This window comes from Toxoplasma gondii, chromosome IV (genome assembly GCF_000006565.2).
Source record: "Toxoplasma gondii ME49 chromosome IV, whole genome shotgun sequence".
Classification (NCBI taxonomy): domain Eukaryota; phylum Apicomplexa; class Conoidasida; order Eucoccidiorida; family Sarcocystidae; genus Toxoplasma; species Toxoplasma gondii.
In genome coordinates, this window is record NC_031471.1 from 1242056 (window position 1) to 1262389 (window position 20334).

At 51.2% G+C, this 20334-nt stretch overlaps 1 protein-coding gene across 1 annotated transcript; it reads right to left on the bottom strand.

Annotated features, from left to right (window-relative positions):
- Window positions 1-8186: 8186 nt before the first annotated feature.
- TGME49_318525 (hypothetical protein) lies at window positions 8187-18345 on the bottom strand (the record flags this gene model as incomplete). Its single annotated transcript, XM_018782930.1, has 17 exons — window positions 8187-8278; window positions 8380-8439; window positions 8706-8966; window positions 9172-9471; window positions 9858-10181; window positions 10555-10941; window positions 11080-11199; window positions 11572-11640; window positions 11882-12148; window positions 12441-12569; window positions 12758-12952; window positions 13205-13366; window positions 13636-13674; window positions 14152-14388; window positions 14810-14848; window positions 15160-17841; window positions 18318-18345. 17 exons carry the CDS (start codon window positions 18343-18345, stop codon window positions 8187-8189), a joined length of 5391 nt encoding a protein of 1796 aa, XP_018638004.1.
- Between the last annotated feature and the right edge of the window lie 1989 nt (window positions 18346-20334).

Here is a 20334-nt window from a genome sequence, read left to right on the forward strand (position 1 = left end):
ATCATGTGTCCCTCGGATCACAGACCCAGTTTTCTGATGTTTACAGTTCGTGTCCCAAGCTGGGGGCGAGTTCATATCACCTATCCACGCTTACGACGCACCGGAGTCTTTGCAGAGCATACGGGAGACCACTGCCCGTAGAAGTGGTAGTGAACGAGGAAAAGAAAAGGTCCTCAGCAGCTCCGGCATGCTGCTGCATCTACCGTTTCGATGGCCCTCTTTCTTATATACCACGCTGCTTTGGACAGCGAGCGTTCCACTGCGTGCGTTGCACCGTTGTTTTCTACACCCGTGGGTCGGACTTTTCTGTTGCGATAACGTGGTTCTTCTTTTACTTCAGGCGTCACGCCCCTTTTCTTCCTTTGTACCCCCTGTCACATTGCAATTGTTGCAGGCTATCTGGTTACCTTGTGCCCTGCAGCTCTATACCGCCGAGGATGTTTTCAGCGAGACATAGGGAAGTGACGAGTCGCATGGAGAATTGTGAGACATGGCTGGCGAGGACAGAGATGAAATCGACGGAAGGGACGCAGTCGTCGGCCCCGGCGTCACCGACTATGTTGTTGCTTGCTTCATGAAACTTTGCGTGAGGCGTCATGAAAGTCTTGGAGCGCGGTCACCGATTTTCGCTCCCTACACGAGATGTGCGTGTATCGTAAAGTCAGCAAACACGCATGTGGGTCCCTTTCTAGCGTAAGCAGACGTTGTCGGAAGGGAACGCCTTTACCCCGAAACTACCAGCAATCCAGTGATGTTCCTGGAAATGTATCTGAGTGAGTTTTCTGTTCGTTTTTCTGCATAGTTATCAGAAGCCTCCGTAGGCCTGACGCATATCTGGAGATCAAGAAATCTTAGCAGTCATGCAATCGTTTGCATGCTTGTTGCTTGAGGCACTCGAGGTCATTTACGTACGGATATGTACATTTATGGACACGTGCATATATGCAAAATGAGTGTGTTTCCGCATCTACATACATGTATGCGTATGTCTTTTGATCTAACGTACATATATATATGTCAGTATATGCATGTGTCTCCATGTGGAAGTAGAGGTTTCCGAACATCGACCTTTAGATATACAGTGCATATAACCAGCTGCGCGCGTCCAATGGCGGCTTTTCTGATAAAGGCTCAAAATGAGTATACGTAGTACGGAAAGTGTTCTTTCGGTGTACACGTAGACATTTTGGGCTGTTCGAGGATGCGGGGAAGGGGGGAGGCATACACTTCCGCGAACTTTAACGTCGCAGAGAATGGAGAAGAGAAATGAGAAAACCCTGGAAAGCACATCAAACCGTGTCAAACCAGCCGTCGCTCATGCTGCAGTACAGCCAAAGCATTTGACACTTTACTCGGGAGCATGGCTTCTGTGCTGCTATCTCTCCTCTCAGTGTCCCCTGTGTTGCCTCTGCAGAATATCGGCTTCGTCAGTCGGTCAACATTGTCTCTGTATTGATGATGGTGACAAGACCCTAAAACGGAGCAGCATGTTGGCACTCTTCTTAGGTATGTCTTCCGATACACGTGTTGTATTTTAGAATGTCTCTTCCCCCCCCACCAACAGCGAACACACAAACATGTCCCCAGGCAGCTGAACCAGAAGTGGCTTCTACGTTGAGAGACACCATGGTGTGTACGCATTTGTAACTTCATGTTTGCCTTCACTTGAACTTATCCAACGCCTTCTCCGTCACTAGGACGGTTGGTAATCCACGCAGAGTCGAGAGAGTTTAGGAGCCGAGTAGGAGAATTTCTGTCGTTGATCACTGTATATTGTACTTAAGATGGAGGCATCGGAAGAGAAATGAGATTGAAATGGCGCTTCTCCACAATGTGTTTTTGTGTCTCGCGTTGTTTTGTGGAATCACCAGAAAGTTCTGTTGGATCGTGGCGATAAGGAACTCAACTACATCAAGTTCTGCGAAGCGTAAGTTTTCGTGCACTTTCAGAAATGCATTGGGAAAGCTGTAGAGGAAGACTATGAAGGGAGATTTACAGTATCCCGTCGCGAGTCGGTAAAGCCGTTGAAACCGATACATGTTAGCGCTCACTTGACTGTTGGTGCAGAGACCCGAGTCTAAATGGCTCAAGAAGGCGTGTATGGCTCGAACAAGCATGTGTACACCTCATAGAAAAAACTAATTTGACTTCGAATCCTGTATTTCTCGCACTTGAAGAAGCCCCTATTTATAATTATATACTCAGCATGAAGGGATGCCACCTTTGTGTAAGATTACATGCGTTCACAACCCTCTCTTCGTTTGCTTACTCGTTCGCGAGCATCTACCTGCAGTAGCGTCTTTTTGACAGATTCATCTGATCGATTCCACTGGTAGGGTTCTACATGCCAGCGGTGTTCTCTAACGCCCTCGTAAGTTCATCCGTACACCAGACATACATATGGGTGTGTGGAGGTACGCCGTATCTTTTGTACTTGTGTGGCGAGTAGTTTCCGAGGTGTGTGTGTACACCCTGGTTAGCCGGTTGGTTTGCGTTCAGTCTCCCCATCGCGCTTTTACAACCAACGCCAAATGTCAGAATCACCGTAAGTCCTGCCCTGTCGATGGTCCCGTCTGTATCCCTAGCGCGTCCTGCGTCGTGGCACCTTGATGTTGAATGATGCCCGTTCGCTGTGTGTGCTGAGGAGAGAGGGAAAGGTGATTTCTTGGACATGATGCTGGAGCCAGCCCTTGATTCGGCCGTGACAATGACTGTCTCATCTACGGTGCCCGCCGACGTCACCGTAGGTCAGTCCGCCCCACTGGGATTCGGGCCTCTGTCGAATGTGCAGGGTCCGAAACAGCCACTGTCACGCTTAAGCAGGCGTGCATTGCGGTTGGGGAAAAGGTATGTTAAAGGAGAGTCACCACGAAAGTTGGGAAGCTCTCTTCATTGCATGCCTCGACATATGCATGATTTAGTCATAGACTGATTTCATTCGTTTAGAAATACAGACGCTGAGCGTGATTTGCGAGTGGAATGACTCATCATGAAACTCTGAATGCATCTGTACACACGCTGCTGTAAATGTGTTTTCCCGGAAGCACTCCAGTCGGTTGTCACTTGCGAGTTGTGTGTTTTTCTGTCTGTGCTACCCCGAATTCTGGGTTTCTTCACCTAGGCGTCCCAGCTAACCAACACGACAACACCGCATTCGCACGTGAACACGCAGCGAGAGTGTCCGACTCCATGGACTTGAATATGTTCGTCAGATTTGTCGCATTCGCCCGTCCCCGCTACGAGACTTCCAAGCTGGTGACAGTATGTCAAAAGGACAGGGGAGGGCGCTACGGCAAACCTGCTTGCTTTCCTCACAGAATAGAAGTGAAATTAGGCAGAGCTCTCATTCCGTGCGAAAAGGTCACAGATAAAATGTTTCATCATGATGCGATTCTCTTCCTCGTTGGCAGGCCGAGTGTGGGCGCCGAGCCATGGGGTTCAGTATTTTATTCCGCCAACCAATGTATTTATGTGCATATATATTGGACATACGGGGTACATTTGTGTACGCATCGCACGCACATGCATCCGCTTAATTGGACTCGTGCACGGGTGGGACTCTGGGCTTCTCCCTGGAGGCGCACGTCACCCGCATTCAGGCTTTACAGTGCTTCTTGTTTTGTGGCTTCTCTTCTGCATATGCGCTTCCAGACGGACGGCGTCATTCCTGTTTCGGAGGCAAACAACTTGCTCTCCCGTTTGGTAAGTGTAAAGGGACTAAGACGACACAAGCGTGACGGGGAGTGTTGAAAAAGACGGATCGGAAATTCACTAGACTCACCATTTCAAACGCTTCAATAAAGGCTGTCACAGTAGCAGTGGGCACGTTTCTCGTCTCGGTAAATTTTCATGTTCGCGCATTTGCTGTGGAATCATTTGGCCCTAAAATTCGGACTCAGGCGTTTTTTAGTGTGTTTCTGTGTTTCTGCTGGGAAAAAGTTGGAGTGTCGGTAAATGCGCATTCCGTTGATGCTCAGCAGTTTCCCAGCCGCTACCAAGTTGACGCGGCGGACTACGGAACTTTTCAAAGAGGCTTTGCTTCGCAACTGGCTCTTCAGTCTTGAAGAGACTATCCACGTGGACCCTCCTCGTGTGTGCATCTTTGTTGCACGTCACTTCGTTCCGTTGCACAGCTTTGACCACCCGTATTCTTGGAAGAACGTTTTTCGATTGCATTAGCTCTTGGATTCGATCGCCCGCTATGGATTCTCGTGAACGGTCAAGCATGACCAGTAGTGTATGACAAGGTCTTCCCTGCAGATACAGTATGACTTGGAAGCGACACCACTGGCAGGCTGCGTTATTTTGCTTGTCGGCTTCCGTGGGCCTTGCTCACCGTTGTCCAAAAGACTCCATGCCGTGGCCAGAGCTATACCTCCAAGCCATGGAACTGCAATCAGTGTCATGCCGCGCGGGAATCTGAGGAAGCCACAGCCGGGCACGGCTCTGATGCCCCTTCTCCGACGTCTCTACCGTCAGTGATTCTTGACGCCGGGCTGTTTTTCGATTCACTATGGCGTCGCTCAAAAATGTCCGCATTCCAGCACTTACGGTTGTATACTTGTGTTAGTCTGTTACCCGTTGGCCCGGTATCTACTTTCTTCTGTGCCACATCCCTTAAGGAACATTTGAGATTCTCAAAAACCGCACGTGTTTTCCCAGACAGAACTGTGGCTGCACGAATCGCCTCAATCTGCTGCGGGCAATGAGAGGAATCCTCATTCAATCTCACCCCCCTCTACACACCAACGCGGCACAACTTGCTGCGCTTCTGATTTGTTCTAGTACGGTCAAGGACCACTGAAGAGCATTCGTGAAATCTACAGCTCCACTTCTTTCAGTTTTGTATCTGTACCGGTAGATGAACAGCCACATTTACGCTATACCACAGGATTGTCTGTCCAGGTCCGGTAGAGATAGCAGCTGGCCGGTTAATACCTCTACGGCGGCAGTCATCCAAAGTTATCGCTTGTTTTCTTGCCTCTATACCAAGTAGCCTACCTTGTGCGAACTCTGACACGGGCTGTTCATACACCTGACCTGCAAGCACAACGCGTGGAAATAAGATACTCTTTTTGCGTTGGAACCTCCTTAGGAGGTTATTAATGATGCAGATGCTCAGAGGATCAACAAAAACGAGCCAGGTCTGTCCACTGGCGAAAGCACGATGTTGAGGTGACCAACCGAGATTCATAGCTGCAGCTTTGGCCTTAGCATTCTTGTAAAATGTTGTCGCTCTTACCATCGACAGACACTCCTTTCGCTCTGAGGCCCCGTTCCGCGCAGCTGCCGCTTCCCTCGGAGGACGGGTCTTTTCTGAAAGAGGTGGGGCGCGCGTCGTCTGTGGCCCATTTTCGGCGTGTTTTTGTCTTTCTTCCCCTTCGACCGGAGATGTTCCTGTGAAGGCAGGACCATGTGCCTCGTCAACTACCGTCAACGGCGGCCCGTTTTTAGCCGGTCCATATATGACGCATGCCTCCACCATCGAAGCAACGGCGGACGTACCTCTGCAGGCCCAGGTACGGCGTGTGCCTTCACCATCCTTGACTGCTCTGTTGGCCCACGTTTGTCCTTGAAGGTATATATATAGGTAAATCCGTTGGTGTTGACTTAGGTTATTGTGGTTGCACAGGCTTGGGAGCAGGAGTTCTACAAAAGGAAACTCCTTGATATCCATACACAGCCGCCGGCCTCGCAGGACCCATTCCACGGTGTGCAAGGATGGGCAGCTTCACGTCTTTCACTTCTCACTTTGTTTGCAAGGTGCTGGCCGGTGATCTTTCGCCGCCAGGTGTTTCCTCTGCTACTGTTTTCTGAGCTGTCCCCACGAACAAGAGGAAACTGTGGCGGCAGCTACCGATGTGGAGCGTGCTGGTTGCTACTGAAGCGGAGAACTTGCTGGTAGATAGGCTCAGACACAACTTTGTATGTCGGGAACAGTGATGCCAACTACATTTTTCTGTATCTGTGTGGCTCCCACGAAGACGCGAATGAACAAGACGGATGTGGTGTTGGATGCTTTCACATGCGTCGACAATTGAGTTTGTCGGGCTCAATATCTGGGCAGCGGGACAAGGCGACTCATCTGAGCCAAACCAAACCATCAACCATCACTAATGGCAAAGCCCTCTTCGTTTGGTACACACATTCCGCTGGCATCATGCATTTTCTTGCAGCGGAAGACATTTCCTTACACGCAGACCTCCTAGGCACATTCCGCCAGTGTAACAATCAAAACAGGTGGCGCGGAGAGCGGATAAAAACACATTTTCTGCTGAGGTACACAGGAAAAGCGCAAGCTTGGAAGTGCCTGCTCGGAACAGCAACTTTTACTTCGACTTATGTCAAGTAATGATTTCGCATCTGCATCTTGAAACAGCTGCCTCCTTGGTGGCTATCAGCAAACACGAAACATTTCACAAGGAAACAGGGGATGACGGGCGTACCACTCGGTAGAAAGAAGTCTCTGCCACTTTTGCATGTCAATTCCCTTTGTGGTTGCATGTTCCGCACCGGACGAATGCAAGAGTTGAGAGCAACAGCCGACGCTGGTAAGCGTCGCAACTACTCTCACGATCCTTCAGGACACAGAAAATGTTGCCATGAGTATCCTAATCACTATTCTGTCATTTGTGTAAAACGCGACACCGCCTGATACGCCTCTTACGACATCAGAATTTGGACGAACCGCGAGTGCCCACGAGTCAACCTTTGGAGCTAAAGACACAAATTGCTGAGGGCATCAGGAAATCCATCCAGGAGGGGACACAGCTGCTTGTTTCCATGGAGCTACTGAATCTGCTGTAGCTAGTCAGTGGACGAGACAGGTGCTAGCTCAAGCAGACAGATGATGATGGTTCCTTCAAGCCGTCCGACCCGTTGTGCTAACTCTTCAAGTTACGGCATCTCTTTTCCGCTTCTGATACTGCCGTATGCCCTGGTGCAGCGAAACTTGACTATGTTTATGAGTTTTGCCCTTTCTGTGTGACAAATCCGTGGAATGGCATGCAGTGCATCGGTGTTTCCCAAAAGCTCATGACGAGGAGACCCCACCATACCCCGTCGCTACTAGTAATCGGGCCTGACGTCTGCACAGGACCTCGTCCGACTACCTGCAGGCGTAGTCAGTGGCTGTCCAACAGCGATATGTGCAGTTGCTGCATAGTCCCTCCACACGTTCGAGGCTCCATCATGTGGCTCAAGAAGAAACACGACGACTGGCATCTGGAAGTTGAGCCAAGACAATGAGTAGAAACCACCTACCAAGTGCCCTCCGCCAGGTCTCATGCTGCATATAGTATGTCTCGGGATTGTTGGATATCTGCGAGCTTGCGTTGCTCCTACGCCTGGATGGTTTAGGGGTCTCATCAATCGTGAACATCTGACTCCAAAAACTTTCGAATCTAAAGCATCCACCAGCAATTAACAATATCTTACACTGTGCTGTATTGCACTACAGAGAAAACGCCAAACTAGTGGACCCTTCATTGCGAAATACCGGCACGGTAGTTCTGACAGCGGGCTTCTTTCTGTGCGAGCTGACTAGTTACGCAGAGGAAGCTGACTTGTCTTCACCCGGATGGAGAGCAGATAACGGCAACACCGGGCCCACATCACTAAGGCGTTACATCAGTGACGGTCAGCGTGCAAACACTCCGTCAATCGCCTGAGCATGAGTCAAAGGTCCATTCTGAAGACGGATTCCGTCACCGGCTCGCCAGCTCTCAAATGGCTAATGAGCAGTGACTACAGAATCATCCCAACCATTTCGGCTATGACATCGTCCGGAGACCGTGGCTCCAGTCAAGGGAAAAATGAGTCATATTTTCCCCAAGGGGAATCAGTTCACCAAAGTATAGATCTTTATGCAGAACCTCGACTGGTTTCCTGCACAGGCACTGTTGTTCCTCTCAGTCCCATTTGCTTTCCACCTGATGGGTCCATTCCCCGCTATCCACCAATTCTCTCTGTCTACCTGTTTCCCACTGGGAAAGACTGCCTGAAACAACCTACCCCTGAAGGATTCGTATCACCGGGGGCAATAAGTGACTTGCCGGAAGAAGACACACTGAGCGTACGTAATGTTCTCCGAGCAAAACTGCTTTCTACAGAGAACTAGAAATCGCACAATGGATTATGGCGGGCCGCTGGTTATCAAAAATAATTCAAAAATATATACGCTCGAATCAGAAGTAAGCAGAAAGCACGGGATATAAGCCTTGGTCACCAGGAATTCCGGCAAGCTCCGGACTCGTAGTAAAGGCATCAACCATGTGCGCTGCAGGACACACATGAAACCAAACAACGAGATGAAATTTGCGTTCTAAGGAAATTTACTTCAAAGTAAATCCGTCAACTGAGGACAACCAGAAGACCTACCGGGGCAAGTGTCGAAGGAATGTGGCACCTTGTAGTTTCCTGCTTCTGGGTCCTCGTGTTCTGTAAAAACAGCCCACAACGGACGCGGATGGGAAACATGCGCTCTTCTGCAAGAAATAGCCCGTACTACACCAACTGGAGTGTAAACTCGACCTGGAGTTGAACGCTACGCATAAGTAACGATCAGGACTGTCTCCACAAATAAGAGAACCTCCCTCTGCACATCTGATTCAGATGCTGCAGAACCAGAAACCCGATTCGTAGCGTGTTAGACAACACCACCAGCGGCCGCATCGAACTGAGCCCGAAGAAAACGCGTTACTTACTCAAGGCTTGCTCGAGCATGGCGTGTTGAGTCTCCGGATTATTTTTCCAGCGACAGCTGATCTCCCGCAGGGGATACTCGTCATCGTATGGCTTCCCTGTTCTCTTCCACTCGGCGAAACTTTTTGCCATGCGGCCGCTGTCATCATTGGAGTAGACTGCGTGAACCTGGATCAAGAAATCGAATGCCTCTTTAACCTGGTCGGCCGGCGGCAGCTTTTTTGTACCTTTAAATATTTTCTTTAGAAACAATAAAGCGTTCTCTGATATATCGCAAAAGCAGGGAAAAGGCACAGGAAATCCGGTCAGCACAGGTCGACTACATCTGGGGAGCCTTTTGAGTAGAATCCCCGAGCAAGATATACATTGATTCAGCTCAACGTTGAACACTAGTGGGCGTCAACTGGTTGGCAAGTGGCGTAGGGAAGACATCCAATTTCTCTGTCTACGAAGGTGTGCGGAACTCACTCTGCAACGCCATGCAGTGGTGATTCTCAAACAAGGCCCTGTGAGCGGGGTTGTTAAAGTCGAGCAGGAGGCCCTTGCATCCCTGTACCAGATTCTCGACGTCACGCGTGGCCTGCTGGAAATCACCAGTCTGAGATATGCCAAATTTTAGACCAGAAATCAGTTTTTGGCGGATATCTCCAAGTTTGATTTTTTTTGGCGTTGGTCGAATGTTTGTGCTGAGCCAGGCGGGGAGGTTCACTGCAGCCTTCTTGCATTCGGCCTTGATTTCATCTGCCATCTTATCGACGGGGTCTTTACCTGAGATGAAAGGGAAGTTGATTTGTTTCGACAACGTTGCAATCGATCGACAGATTCTAGAACGAAAGTAGTCACGGCCCTATCGACATTCACTACTTCCTCGCTTGGCATACGGTCACATCTCCTCTAAGATGGCGGCAGAGCTTCAGTTGTTACTTCCAGCCGTGGGAACACGCCTTTGCAAGTGTCACTTTAGTCACACAGTGCGTTTATGCTTCACAATTGAATGCACACAGCTCATGCATTGTATACGTATGCCCTTATGCTTGCAGAGACTAAATCCAAGAGGCACACTCGGCAGAACAAAGCATACGAGGGAGCAGAGGAGGCTCTTGGACTAGGAGGAAGGGCATTGGCATGAAAGGGTACACCGAATGGCATCGTACCTTTATTGTAGAGAATACTGGCGAAGAAGAGTTTCGGAGATGGGGGAGGTACTGGAGTGTTTTCAGGGTCCGTGAGGCCAAGCATCCACATGACCACGGCCATTTTAGTGAAAGGGAAGAGCTTGTTTGGACCATCTCTAGCGGGATTCTTTCCATCAAAATACCCAGGCATGAACAACTTTACGAACTTGATGACTTGTTGCTTGATCCACTTCCTGGAACCATCGAAATTTTTCTCATCAAAGACACCGCTTGCCATCACAGCGACTGCCTTGACGTATTCCTTTTTCTTTGCTTGCTCGACATCCACATGCAAAAATGCACCTGGAAGCATTAAACACCGAAACGACTGACCTCCGTGAATATAAGGTGACCAAGTCATCCAGAAGGGAGGAGGACCTGGTATCAAATGCAGCTCAGGCCGATTCATTCCCCTCCGAATTGGACTCAGAAAAAGACATACGATGGCGAACACTAGCGATGCGGCAGTTGTCGATTGTTCCTAGTCTCGTACGACAGGAACTTCCTGCTGCTTATGGCTTGTCGAGCGGCTATACAGAACTGCTTCCACCGTTGTCCGCTACACGGCTCAGGACACGTGACCCCAAAACACCAGTGAGTCCGCGAAGACTGACTCGGTGTTATTCGATCACCAGCAGTTCGTTGCGTTAACGCGTCATTCTCAGTTTATCCTTACTGGCTTGAAGAAGGAAAGATGAGATGGGGACCGCGTACGGCGATTTACACATAAGAGTTCTGAATAGACCACTCAGAGGTTCACTGTTCTCCATCTCAGCTGAGTCAGCGCTCTTCAAGCCACCCTGCGTCGCGGACAAGAGGGCGCGCAAGTGAGTGACGGCATAGGTTCCAACGAGTAGGGGATTGTAGAAATCGAAGCCGAAATCTTGTTGAAGACTTTCCGCTTTCTGTCTTTTGAACCAACCCGCGACGCAAATGTCCATCTCCAGTTGCTTCAGCGGATCTTTTTCGGGTTCAACAGACATTGCAACATCTGCCATGGAGGAGCCAAGATCTTCTAGCAAGAGAAGACTCTTCCACTCGTACTTCAGAGCCGACCGAATGACTGTAGTTGACAAACACACCAGTGGAACCGAACAATGAAAAGCAGAGGCAAAAATGTTGCTGGTGGCCTACCAAGGAATAGGAGCAACGACGCTCGGGCATCAAACGCGCAATGGTGCGAACGGAAACCTCCACTTACAGGCACCACCGACGCGAACACTTTGTGACAGGCTTTTCGCCTTTCCGTACGGCTTCGTGAGTTGCCAGAGCCGACGGAGACAAGCCATGTTGCATTTCTTCATGTAGGCAACTGGAAACCCTGCAAAGGGGCGAGAAGCAAAAAGGCAACCAGGCATACACGAATCGACTTTGATGTGTGCACTGACCTGCACAGCTGTCCTGTAACAGGGTTCTGCGAAGACAGTGTTACTCCAATCGAGAGAAAGAAGATATATCCGCAGCCATCGAGAAGAGGTCAGGACAACAAAAGCACGAAACTCTAGCCTGTCTTCTTGAACGGCACATGCGGTAATACGGGTGGCCGACAGTTGTCACGGTGAACCCCTTGAAGAGCCTAGGAATCCACATGACGAGGAAGAACCCCGGAGCGGTGCCACTATGTCTGAATTCACTTTTGAAAAAATTATTCTACGTTTGAAAGACAGATATGGTATGTCTCACGCTGAGTTACCTGTGGGAAGCTTTGCCTCGCAGGCCTGCGAGAAGAACTGCCTCAGTGCGATGGCACCGTTCATATTGACTGCAAAAAACAAAGTCAATTCACGCAACACAGATATGAGTTCGTTTGGTGTGGTCTTACCTGTGAAATATATGTTTATTCATTTGACCGACTACAAGAATGTGGTGCGGTGATCGTGTATCTGCGTGAAATGTTACATACAAGGATGCTGCCGACGCTATTTTGCTGCATTCGGATTTAAACATCTTTTTTATCAACGAATAGTACGGTATTACCCAGTCATTCCCCACATCCACCTTACCAATCTTTGGTGGCCAAGACACTTTGCGTCTCCATTCGGTTGAGCACGTCCGTAGAGTTTTGCGTGAAAAGAAAAAATCGATTGCTGCAAGGCAGGCAGGACCATCTGCCTCCACATCGATCTCCTTTTGAACATCATCTAGAGGGTTATTTCCAAAATCGGTGATAACTCCAAGTAGGTCGGACTCGGCGGCAGCGGTGGCGCTAGAAAGGGGCATGCAGCCTTGGACCGCGAAGGTTTTTTTATAAAGATGGTACGTTTCCAGAACTGAAGAGGACAACGGAGGCCAGCAGTCGCATGTTTGAGGCAAATATGAGGTGTTCCTGCTAGGTCGATTGACATGCATTCAGCATTACACTATGGAGGTGTTCGTGCACGGCTGATGCCACAGAAAAAGTGGGCACGGAGGCGCGCAGCAAGAGTCGTGAATTCCACAGGGGCTCGCCTTCGGAAAACTGCGTCTGAAACACTTGCTCGTAGGGGACTTCATCCGCGTCACCACCGATTAGGAAAGACAGTGGCGTAAATGCCGCACCCAGATGTGGTATCGCAAGCTTACACCTGACAATTTGGGTCACCGAGAGATAAGGTAGGGTTAAAGAAATATCTTCTCCGCGACTTGTCCTCTCGTCCATGCCGATCAACTTCTCCGAACGTGTTTGGCGAACTGCATCCGTCAACGCTAGTGCTGCAGAGAGGTGTCCCGCCATAAAAAGAAAAAAGCCTTGATGACGCTCAAAGCACAGACTTGGACCGGCGCAAAATGAATCAGAACAGGTTCAGCGGAAACATCTGTGGCATCAGTGAAAACCTCCGAAGAACAAAACTACATTCGGCATAGAAGGTGAGAGTAGGATATTCAATTTGAAGGCTTACATCCAGTTGGCTGCTGTCCATTCTCCATACTCTTCAAGAGTATGGCCCAGTTTCGTTTCGCCTTCGCTTGTGTATACGCATTCCACCATCCTTGCGCCGACATGACTTTCTGAAGCGCCTTAAAAAGGCTGGGATTGTTTTTCTCAACTTCGGTCCAACTCTTTGTCAGACACAAGTCCGCAATGATGGTGTGGTCTGGCGACAAACACACATGCAGAACGACAATCGCAGCAAGAATGCCGGCGTTGCTTATACAGGGAGAGAGCATAGTCATCGTGAGGAACCGGCATCCTTGCTGCGCACTACCGAAGAGCCCACCAAATCAGAATTGAGCACGAAGTTGCTTTTGCACGACCGCAGGGGTGGGATTCCCTTTGTTGGCCTTTTGACACAGACACAACGCGAACATCTGCTCGATGTTCAGCTACCATGTTTCAAACTCCTCACAGGTATCGACGGTTTTCACGACCTTGTCCGCGTCCAACGTGCGCACTTCATCGCCACTCCTGCAATTTAGGCGTTGTCCCTCAACTCCCTCCACGTTCCAAGGCCGAGAAAGCAGCTGGTTATTGGGGCCAATCTCCTTTACAGCATCGCCGACGGCGATCTCTGTATGGAACATGTGGAAGCCGTGGCAGGTGAAGTAGGATTACAGCCACATTTGCCACAGAGCGCTACATGGTGACGTTTCATTCGACAAACACATCTGGGCAAACTCTGTATCCCTCATGTGCGAGTGGGGTAACTGGTAACGGGTGCCGCTGCATGTGCTTTTAAGGACTCAAAGAGGAGTAAGCGTTTTGCAATTCTCGAAGTCTTGGACCCATCTGTGCCTGGTGGCAGACTAAGCATCGTCTGGTTCACACGAAGTGACCTACCTGCACCGAGTAAGTTTAGCGCCGCATCAATCGCCGAATCTGACGTACAGAAACAAAACAGACAACGGAGACAAAATCGCAGCGCAGCGGTAGCACGTTCGTAGACAGAATAAAGGCGCGTTGCCGCACGAAAGGACAACTGTGGACAACGCGTGACCCTGTCGAAATTTTGGTTTTTCAGGAACAGTTCCAAATGAAAGTGGTACGCTCACACAGAAGGTGCTGCCCGAAATCCGTTTGCATTTAGGTACGAAATGCCAGATGAGAAGAGGTCTCTAGCCGATACCCTCTCCTTGTTTATCGTTCCCGACACGGTGTCTTCCTTAGAATCCTCTTTGTGGGAACAGGCGTTCAAAACACATGAGAGGAACAACAGCCAGAGTGTCAAGCGGCCACTGGGAGCGTGTTTGACATTTTTGTCTACAGTGAAAAAACGTGTATCAACATTCCGGAGCTGACACACCCTATTGAGATTAGCTGTTGAATGCATTCAGCTCGAGGTGCCTCGCAACTTACTGCTGTGCAAGTTGCGCACACCACGACCGCGCATTGCTTTCAGCGCTTCCTCCACTGCTTGGACCAGCCGTCTCATTCGGGCAGAGACGACCAGTGCCTCAACAACTTCAGTTCGAACTTCAGGGAACTTTCGGTGAACGGGGGTTCCAATTTTTCCTAAAATAGACGTTACGCACCGAGGACCATCGTCCAACTCTTCAATGGCAGAGAGTGATTCCTTGTAGGCCTTTCGGAATGCTGAAGAGACACGAGGAGCACCAAGCAACTGTCGGATGACTGACACGAGATAACATAAGCATAAGGACGGCAGCAACACCCGTACGGCAGGCAGGGGGGACAGAACAGAACGTACAGCCGAAGAGCCGTCTCCTTCGGGGGTGACTTGGCCTGCTACCTCGAACGGTGAAACGCATGAAGTACAGACGGGGTCTAAAATCATGACAAGCGCATCAGCAGTATGAATTCAGGTGCAGTGAACCTGCTGGAGCTAGGCCTGCGGGTTCAACAGAAGTAGAACTCTTCCAGAAGCGTTCAATGGTGATATTCCCACTGTGTTAAGCGCTGCAATTCCGTGGAACATCGGACGAACCTAACGAACACACGAGAGTGGTACTATTCTCGTGCCCTTTGACTATCAGCAGCTGCTGTAGACGCTTACTTTGTTCGAATTGGGATACTACTGGACCACATACGGGTTCTGATCGCATAAAGCAACAGGTCAACGCATTCAATACGATGTGGTTCGAGAAAGTTACGAGAGAGTATTGCAAGCACTCACTACCCTCAATCGCAAGTCGACGTCACTGTCTATGCGCAACACGAGAACGACGCTGCACCACTTACGAATCCTAAAGCTGTCACAAGCAACGCGACACACTGAAAAATCATGTAACACTGAATATTTCTGTCCCCCGAATTTCTGCGAATTTGGTCTGACATCAAGCAGGAAAACTATATCACTACCAGTATGAAGTGACTGTCCAGACGCACCACATCGTGTGGACTTACGATCGCTTCCTGCTCTGCCTGACCGTAACTGATGCGTGCGGCCGTCTGGTGATCCTGGTGCTCCCTCATCCGTCCGTTCATTCACGGATACGTTTTGCGAAACGCGATCTGAATCTGATCCCGATACCATCGGTGTTGTAGGGCCCGGCTGAAGGTGACCAGCGACAGCAACCTCCTCATCAGAAGTCGGCGGTGCCAGGAGTGACGGCTCCCCTTCAGGAGACTGGCTAGGACCAAGGGGACCAGCACTGGAGGCCTTCTCATCCGGAGTCGGCGGTGACCTGGACACGTGCTGCACGTCTTCTTTGACGGGTGTGATTGGACCACCACGGGGAGCGAGCCTCACTAAAGGTTGGGATAATTCTGAAGCTTTCTCTGGCTTCTCGCCTAATGAGTCTGCTGACGGCATCCCTGTCGTTCTGCTCTGGGACTCACCATCTCCGGCTGGCATCGGAGTGGGGCCCGCTGATGTCGTCTTCTCAGATCCTTGTACCACCGACGGGGGTCCGGATGAAGTTCTACCGGATCCCGCTCCTGTAAACTTTTCGGCGTCCTGTGTCTCTGCTGCATCAGCGCCTCCTGCTCCCCTGCCACTTCCTGATGCTGGCGACGCGGGTCCGGGTGACGTTCTACCGGATCGCGCTCCTGTAGACTTTTCGGCGTCCTGTGTCTCCGTTGCATCAACGCCTTCTTTTACCTTGCCGCTCCCCGGCTTCAGCCACAGGGGTCCGCCTGATGTTTTACCGGATCCCGGTCGTGCGGACGTTTCGGCGTCCTGTGTCTCTGCTGCATCAGCGCCTCCTGCTCCCCTGCCACTTCCTGATGCTAGCGACGCGGGTCCGGGTGACGTTCTACCGGATCGCGCTCCTGCGGGCCTTTCGGCGTCCTGTGTCTCTGCTGCATCAGCGCCTCCTGCTCCCCTGCCACTTCCTGATGCTGGCGACGCGGGTCCGGGTGACGTTCTACCGGATCGCGCTCCTGCGGGCTTTTCGGCGTCCTGTGTCTCTGCTGCATCAGCGCCTCCTGCTCCCCTGCCACTTCCTGATGCTGGCGACGCGGGTCCGGGTGACGTTCTACCGGATCGCGCTCCTGCGGGCTTTTCGGCGTCCTGTGTCTCTGCTGCATCAGCGCCTCCTGCTCCCCTGCCACTTCCTGATGCTGGCGACGCGGGTCCGGGTGACGTTCTACCGGATCGCGCTCCTGTAGACTTTTCGGCGTCCTGTGTCTCCGTTGCATCAACGCCTTCTTTTACCTTGCCGCTCCCCGGCTTCAGCCACAGGGGTCCGCCTGATGTTTTACCGGATCTCGGTCGTGCGGACTTTTCGGCGTCCTGTGTCTCTGCTGCATCAGCGCCTCCTGCTCCCCTGCCACTTCCTGATGCTGGCGACGCGGGTCCGGGTGACGTTCTACCGGATCGCGCTCCTGTAGACTTTTCGGCGTCCTGTGTCTCCGTTGCATCGACGCCTTCTTTTACCTTGCCGCTCCCCGGCTTCAGCCACAGGGGTCCGCCTGATGTTTTACCGGATCCCGGTCGTGCGGACTTTTCGGCGTCCTGTGTCTCTGCTGCATCAGCGCCTCCTGCTCCCCTGCCACTTCCTGATGCTGGCGACGCGGGTCCGGGTGACGTTCTACCGGATCGCGCTCCTGTAGACTTTTCGGCGTCCTGTGTCTCCGTTGCATCAACGCCTTCTTTTACCTTGCCGCTCCCCGGCTTCAGCCACAGGGGTCCGCCTGATGTTTTACCGGATCCCGGTCGTGCGGACTTTTCGGCGTCCTGTGTCTCTGCTGCATCAGCGCCTCCTGCTCCCCTGCCACTTCCTGATGCTAGCGACGCGGGTCCGGGTGACGTTCTACCGGATCGCGCTCCTGTAGACTTTTCGGTGTCCTGTGTGTCTGCTATACCAGCGCCTTCTTTTACCTTGCCGCTCCCTGGTTTCAGCCACACGGGTCCGGCTGTGGTTCTACTGTCTCGCACTCCCGTGTGTTTGCCTGTATCCTTCGTATCTGAAGCACCGGTTTCCTTGTTGGGCGTCTTATTGTGTTCGATAATCAGCGTATTCACGTATTTGGCATCACCAAACCCACCGCTTGTGGGTATGGCCGGTTTCCGTTCGTCCGGCTCCTCTCTGACGAGCACATGTGTCGCCATGGCTTTAGAACCGTCGTCTGCAGAACCTTTTGAGCTGGGGGGCGGGGGGGAGGGCGACCGCGGTCGGCGGCCTTTGTTTATGTCAACATGCAGCGTTACGATATGTCTGGTTTGCTGCGGTTGTCTAGTTGGTTCAGATGCAGGTGATGTTACTGGCTCGGGCTGCTGGGTTGGAGTAGGAGAACTTCCTTCCACCAGGTAGGAGTCTCCGGTTGCATAAAGATTCACTGGTTTCAAATCACCGGACCACAACCCTGTGCCACCCCGTGAAGGGACTTTAACCTCAACTTGCTTCCATTTCCTTCTGACAATGGAGGACGAACGACGCGGAGGGCCACCCGGTGAGTTCGAGCCGGTTCCAGCCGATCCCCCGGAGGCACCACTCTCATTGATCGAGTCTCTATGTACGAGTCCGTCAGATGTAGCCTCTATTCTGGGCCATACAGCCGCAGAAAAGAAGCACACGATGACGAGGGCGTACACGGTTTTTTTGCGCAATGCACTGCAGCCCCCGTCGGCGGACTGGGAGATCCCTGAAAGAGGGAAAGAAACAGAACTTCAGCACCAGTGTCGCAAACGCCTTGGAGCAATATTGTGCACTGGACATGACCGCTGCCAATATTCCACATGTGTCCGGAATATCCCAATAAGAACCGGCGACAGCGTGCGGACTCTCTCACTTGACTCACCGTCCAGCCGCTGCCGCAGGGGGACCGGGTGCCCAGATACCAGTACTTCGACTTTGGCATGTGAATTGCACGGCCTAAATTGAGGCCAGTGCTACAACTCACCCAGCCCTGACAGGAGTTTTCTACAGGTGACCTAGAGTCGAGTGTTAGTAAGGAAGTGTGTTTGCCTTAGATACAGTCTCTGCTAGCAGCTGCGAGGCAAAACCACGGCAAATCTGGGGAGGACAGGACTAGCGCCTTGTCTCTAACAAAGGAATAGGATTCTAGCTGCGAAAACCCCCTCGGGTGTTATAGAAAAGCGGGTTTATAGCTAAACGTACCTGAGGACAAGAACCACAGACTGGCCATGGTGCCGGTGCCTTGAGCAGGGTCTCCTTGTTGGCGAAAAACATTCGGAGCCGGGTGCCACGCGAGACGGGCCCAGTCTTCCAGTTACTCAGAGGGGTTACATGCCCTTCCCAGACCACTCAGAAAGAATACGGAACTGAACAAGAAAAAACGATTCACAGAAAATGCAAAAGTTGTCGCAGTTTCAGAAGACGGGTCATCGAAAATTGCAGGCAGGCCGGGTCTTGTCTGTCCTGAGGGGTATCCTCGCGCGCCTGGGAGCGGCACCAGATCTCGTTCGCTGGGAGGGGTATAGACAACTGGCCTTTATTATCGGCGAAACAGGTACGTAAGTGCGGCTATTTGTCGCCACAGTAAAACGAATGCGTCATCAATGGACAGGGAATGCCGCGGATAGCGACTACTCACTGCTTTACCCCAAGGAACGACAGAAACACGAGGGGCTCGCTGGGGTTTCGGCTCGACATCGCTCGCTCGCCTGAGCATGTGCCTTCCACCCCCGAAATCGGCGTCTTCTAGGCTGCGATTGACCGCTTGAGCTGGACGGGATGGACAGGCCTCCGGTGTGGCGTGTCTGGCGCCGATTGAGAGGAGAAGTCTCTGGGATCTCTTGTTATTTTGTCGTTGTTTTCTCACGATATAAACAGCAAGTTTCCGTGAGGACTCAAGCGCAAAAGTTCACGATACGTGCATGACTGGAATGCAGTGACCGACTGTCAGTCACCAAACCGACGAGCCGTAGTACACACGAGCTGGGAAGACATTGACACGGGCGCCTCGCTACTCGTCCACCCGCTGCATGCCGGGCTAAATTCTTACGGTGGCCGCCTGGAGGGCAAACTGAATTTTTATCCATCATGTCTTGTACTCGTTTAGTCGATCTCAACTCTGAGCTAGCTTTTGCGGGGAGGGGTCTAACGGAAGTAATAGCAGACTCATCAGCGGCGATGGCATTTCTCGCTGGCGCTAGTAGAGACAACTAGAGTTTTCGCTAGCATTTCGAGGCACAAGAGGATTTCGTGATGCAAACAGCTGTTCAAGTATGTTGGCCCAAAGGACTAGATGGTAGGGAATTGACCGGAAAACTGGCGTCGTTCGACTCAGAAAAAGGCGTTATAGCAAAAGAATTAGTTACCCGACAGTTTGTACTCAGAATGGCAAGAGTTTTGGAGTTTGAAACAAGATCCGTTGCTCGGCAATTCAGTGTTGTAGTGCGAACCTGCCTTGGGACTTCGAGAGATACTTAGGGCCGGGGGCTCCACAGCGCGTTGCGTCGAATGCTTCAGCTACCTTAAGGTACTTTCATGGCGACAGCTCTTTTTTCACTCCAATACTCGATTGTAACAATCCTCTAACTTCAAAGGAATGCTCATTTGTAGTGTCTAGCCTCCATGGAGGGGTTTAGGAAGACGTGGAGTCCACTCGTCACACGGGGGAACGGTGCGTTGTGTGTGTGTTTCACCGCTGAGTTGACTTCTGCTGAAGTGGTAGCACAGCTTAACACACATATTGGACTTCTTATAGACTTGGAGAAACCTATGTGGCCATTCGACAATGGACGCGCAATGCCCCTAATCTTCATGAATATGTAGACTGGCGAGTATTTCGGTTTTAATCAAGTCTCTTGCCCCTAGCGACTTACACCGTAGACGGGCTGTCGGAAGCAGTAGGTGGCCCTGTAACAACTTTATAGGCAAAACAAGTTCTCGGCACAATGAATTGTGAGCAAGGATGCAATCGACTCAGAATTTCTATCCACATACTCCCGTCCCCTTCCTCTCCTGGACTACAGTCCCGTCCTGTTTGGCAGCGGGAAGACATGAGTACCATCCGGCGTTAGGGTACAAGGAACTTGACAAGCATTACTAGCGTTATATAAACGACATCACGATTTTAGATAAAACACAGCGGATCACTGGTTTTTGACTGCTGATTGGTATGTACTCTGCTTTTTAAGGCCCTTCATTGATAATTTTTTTGCCCTACGCC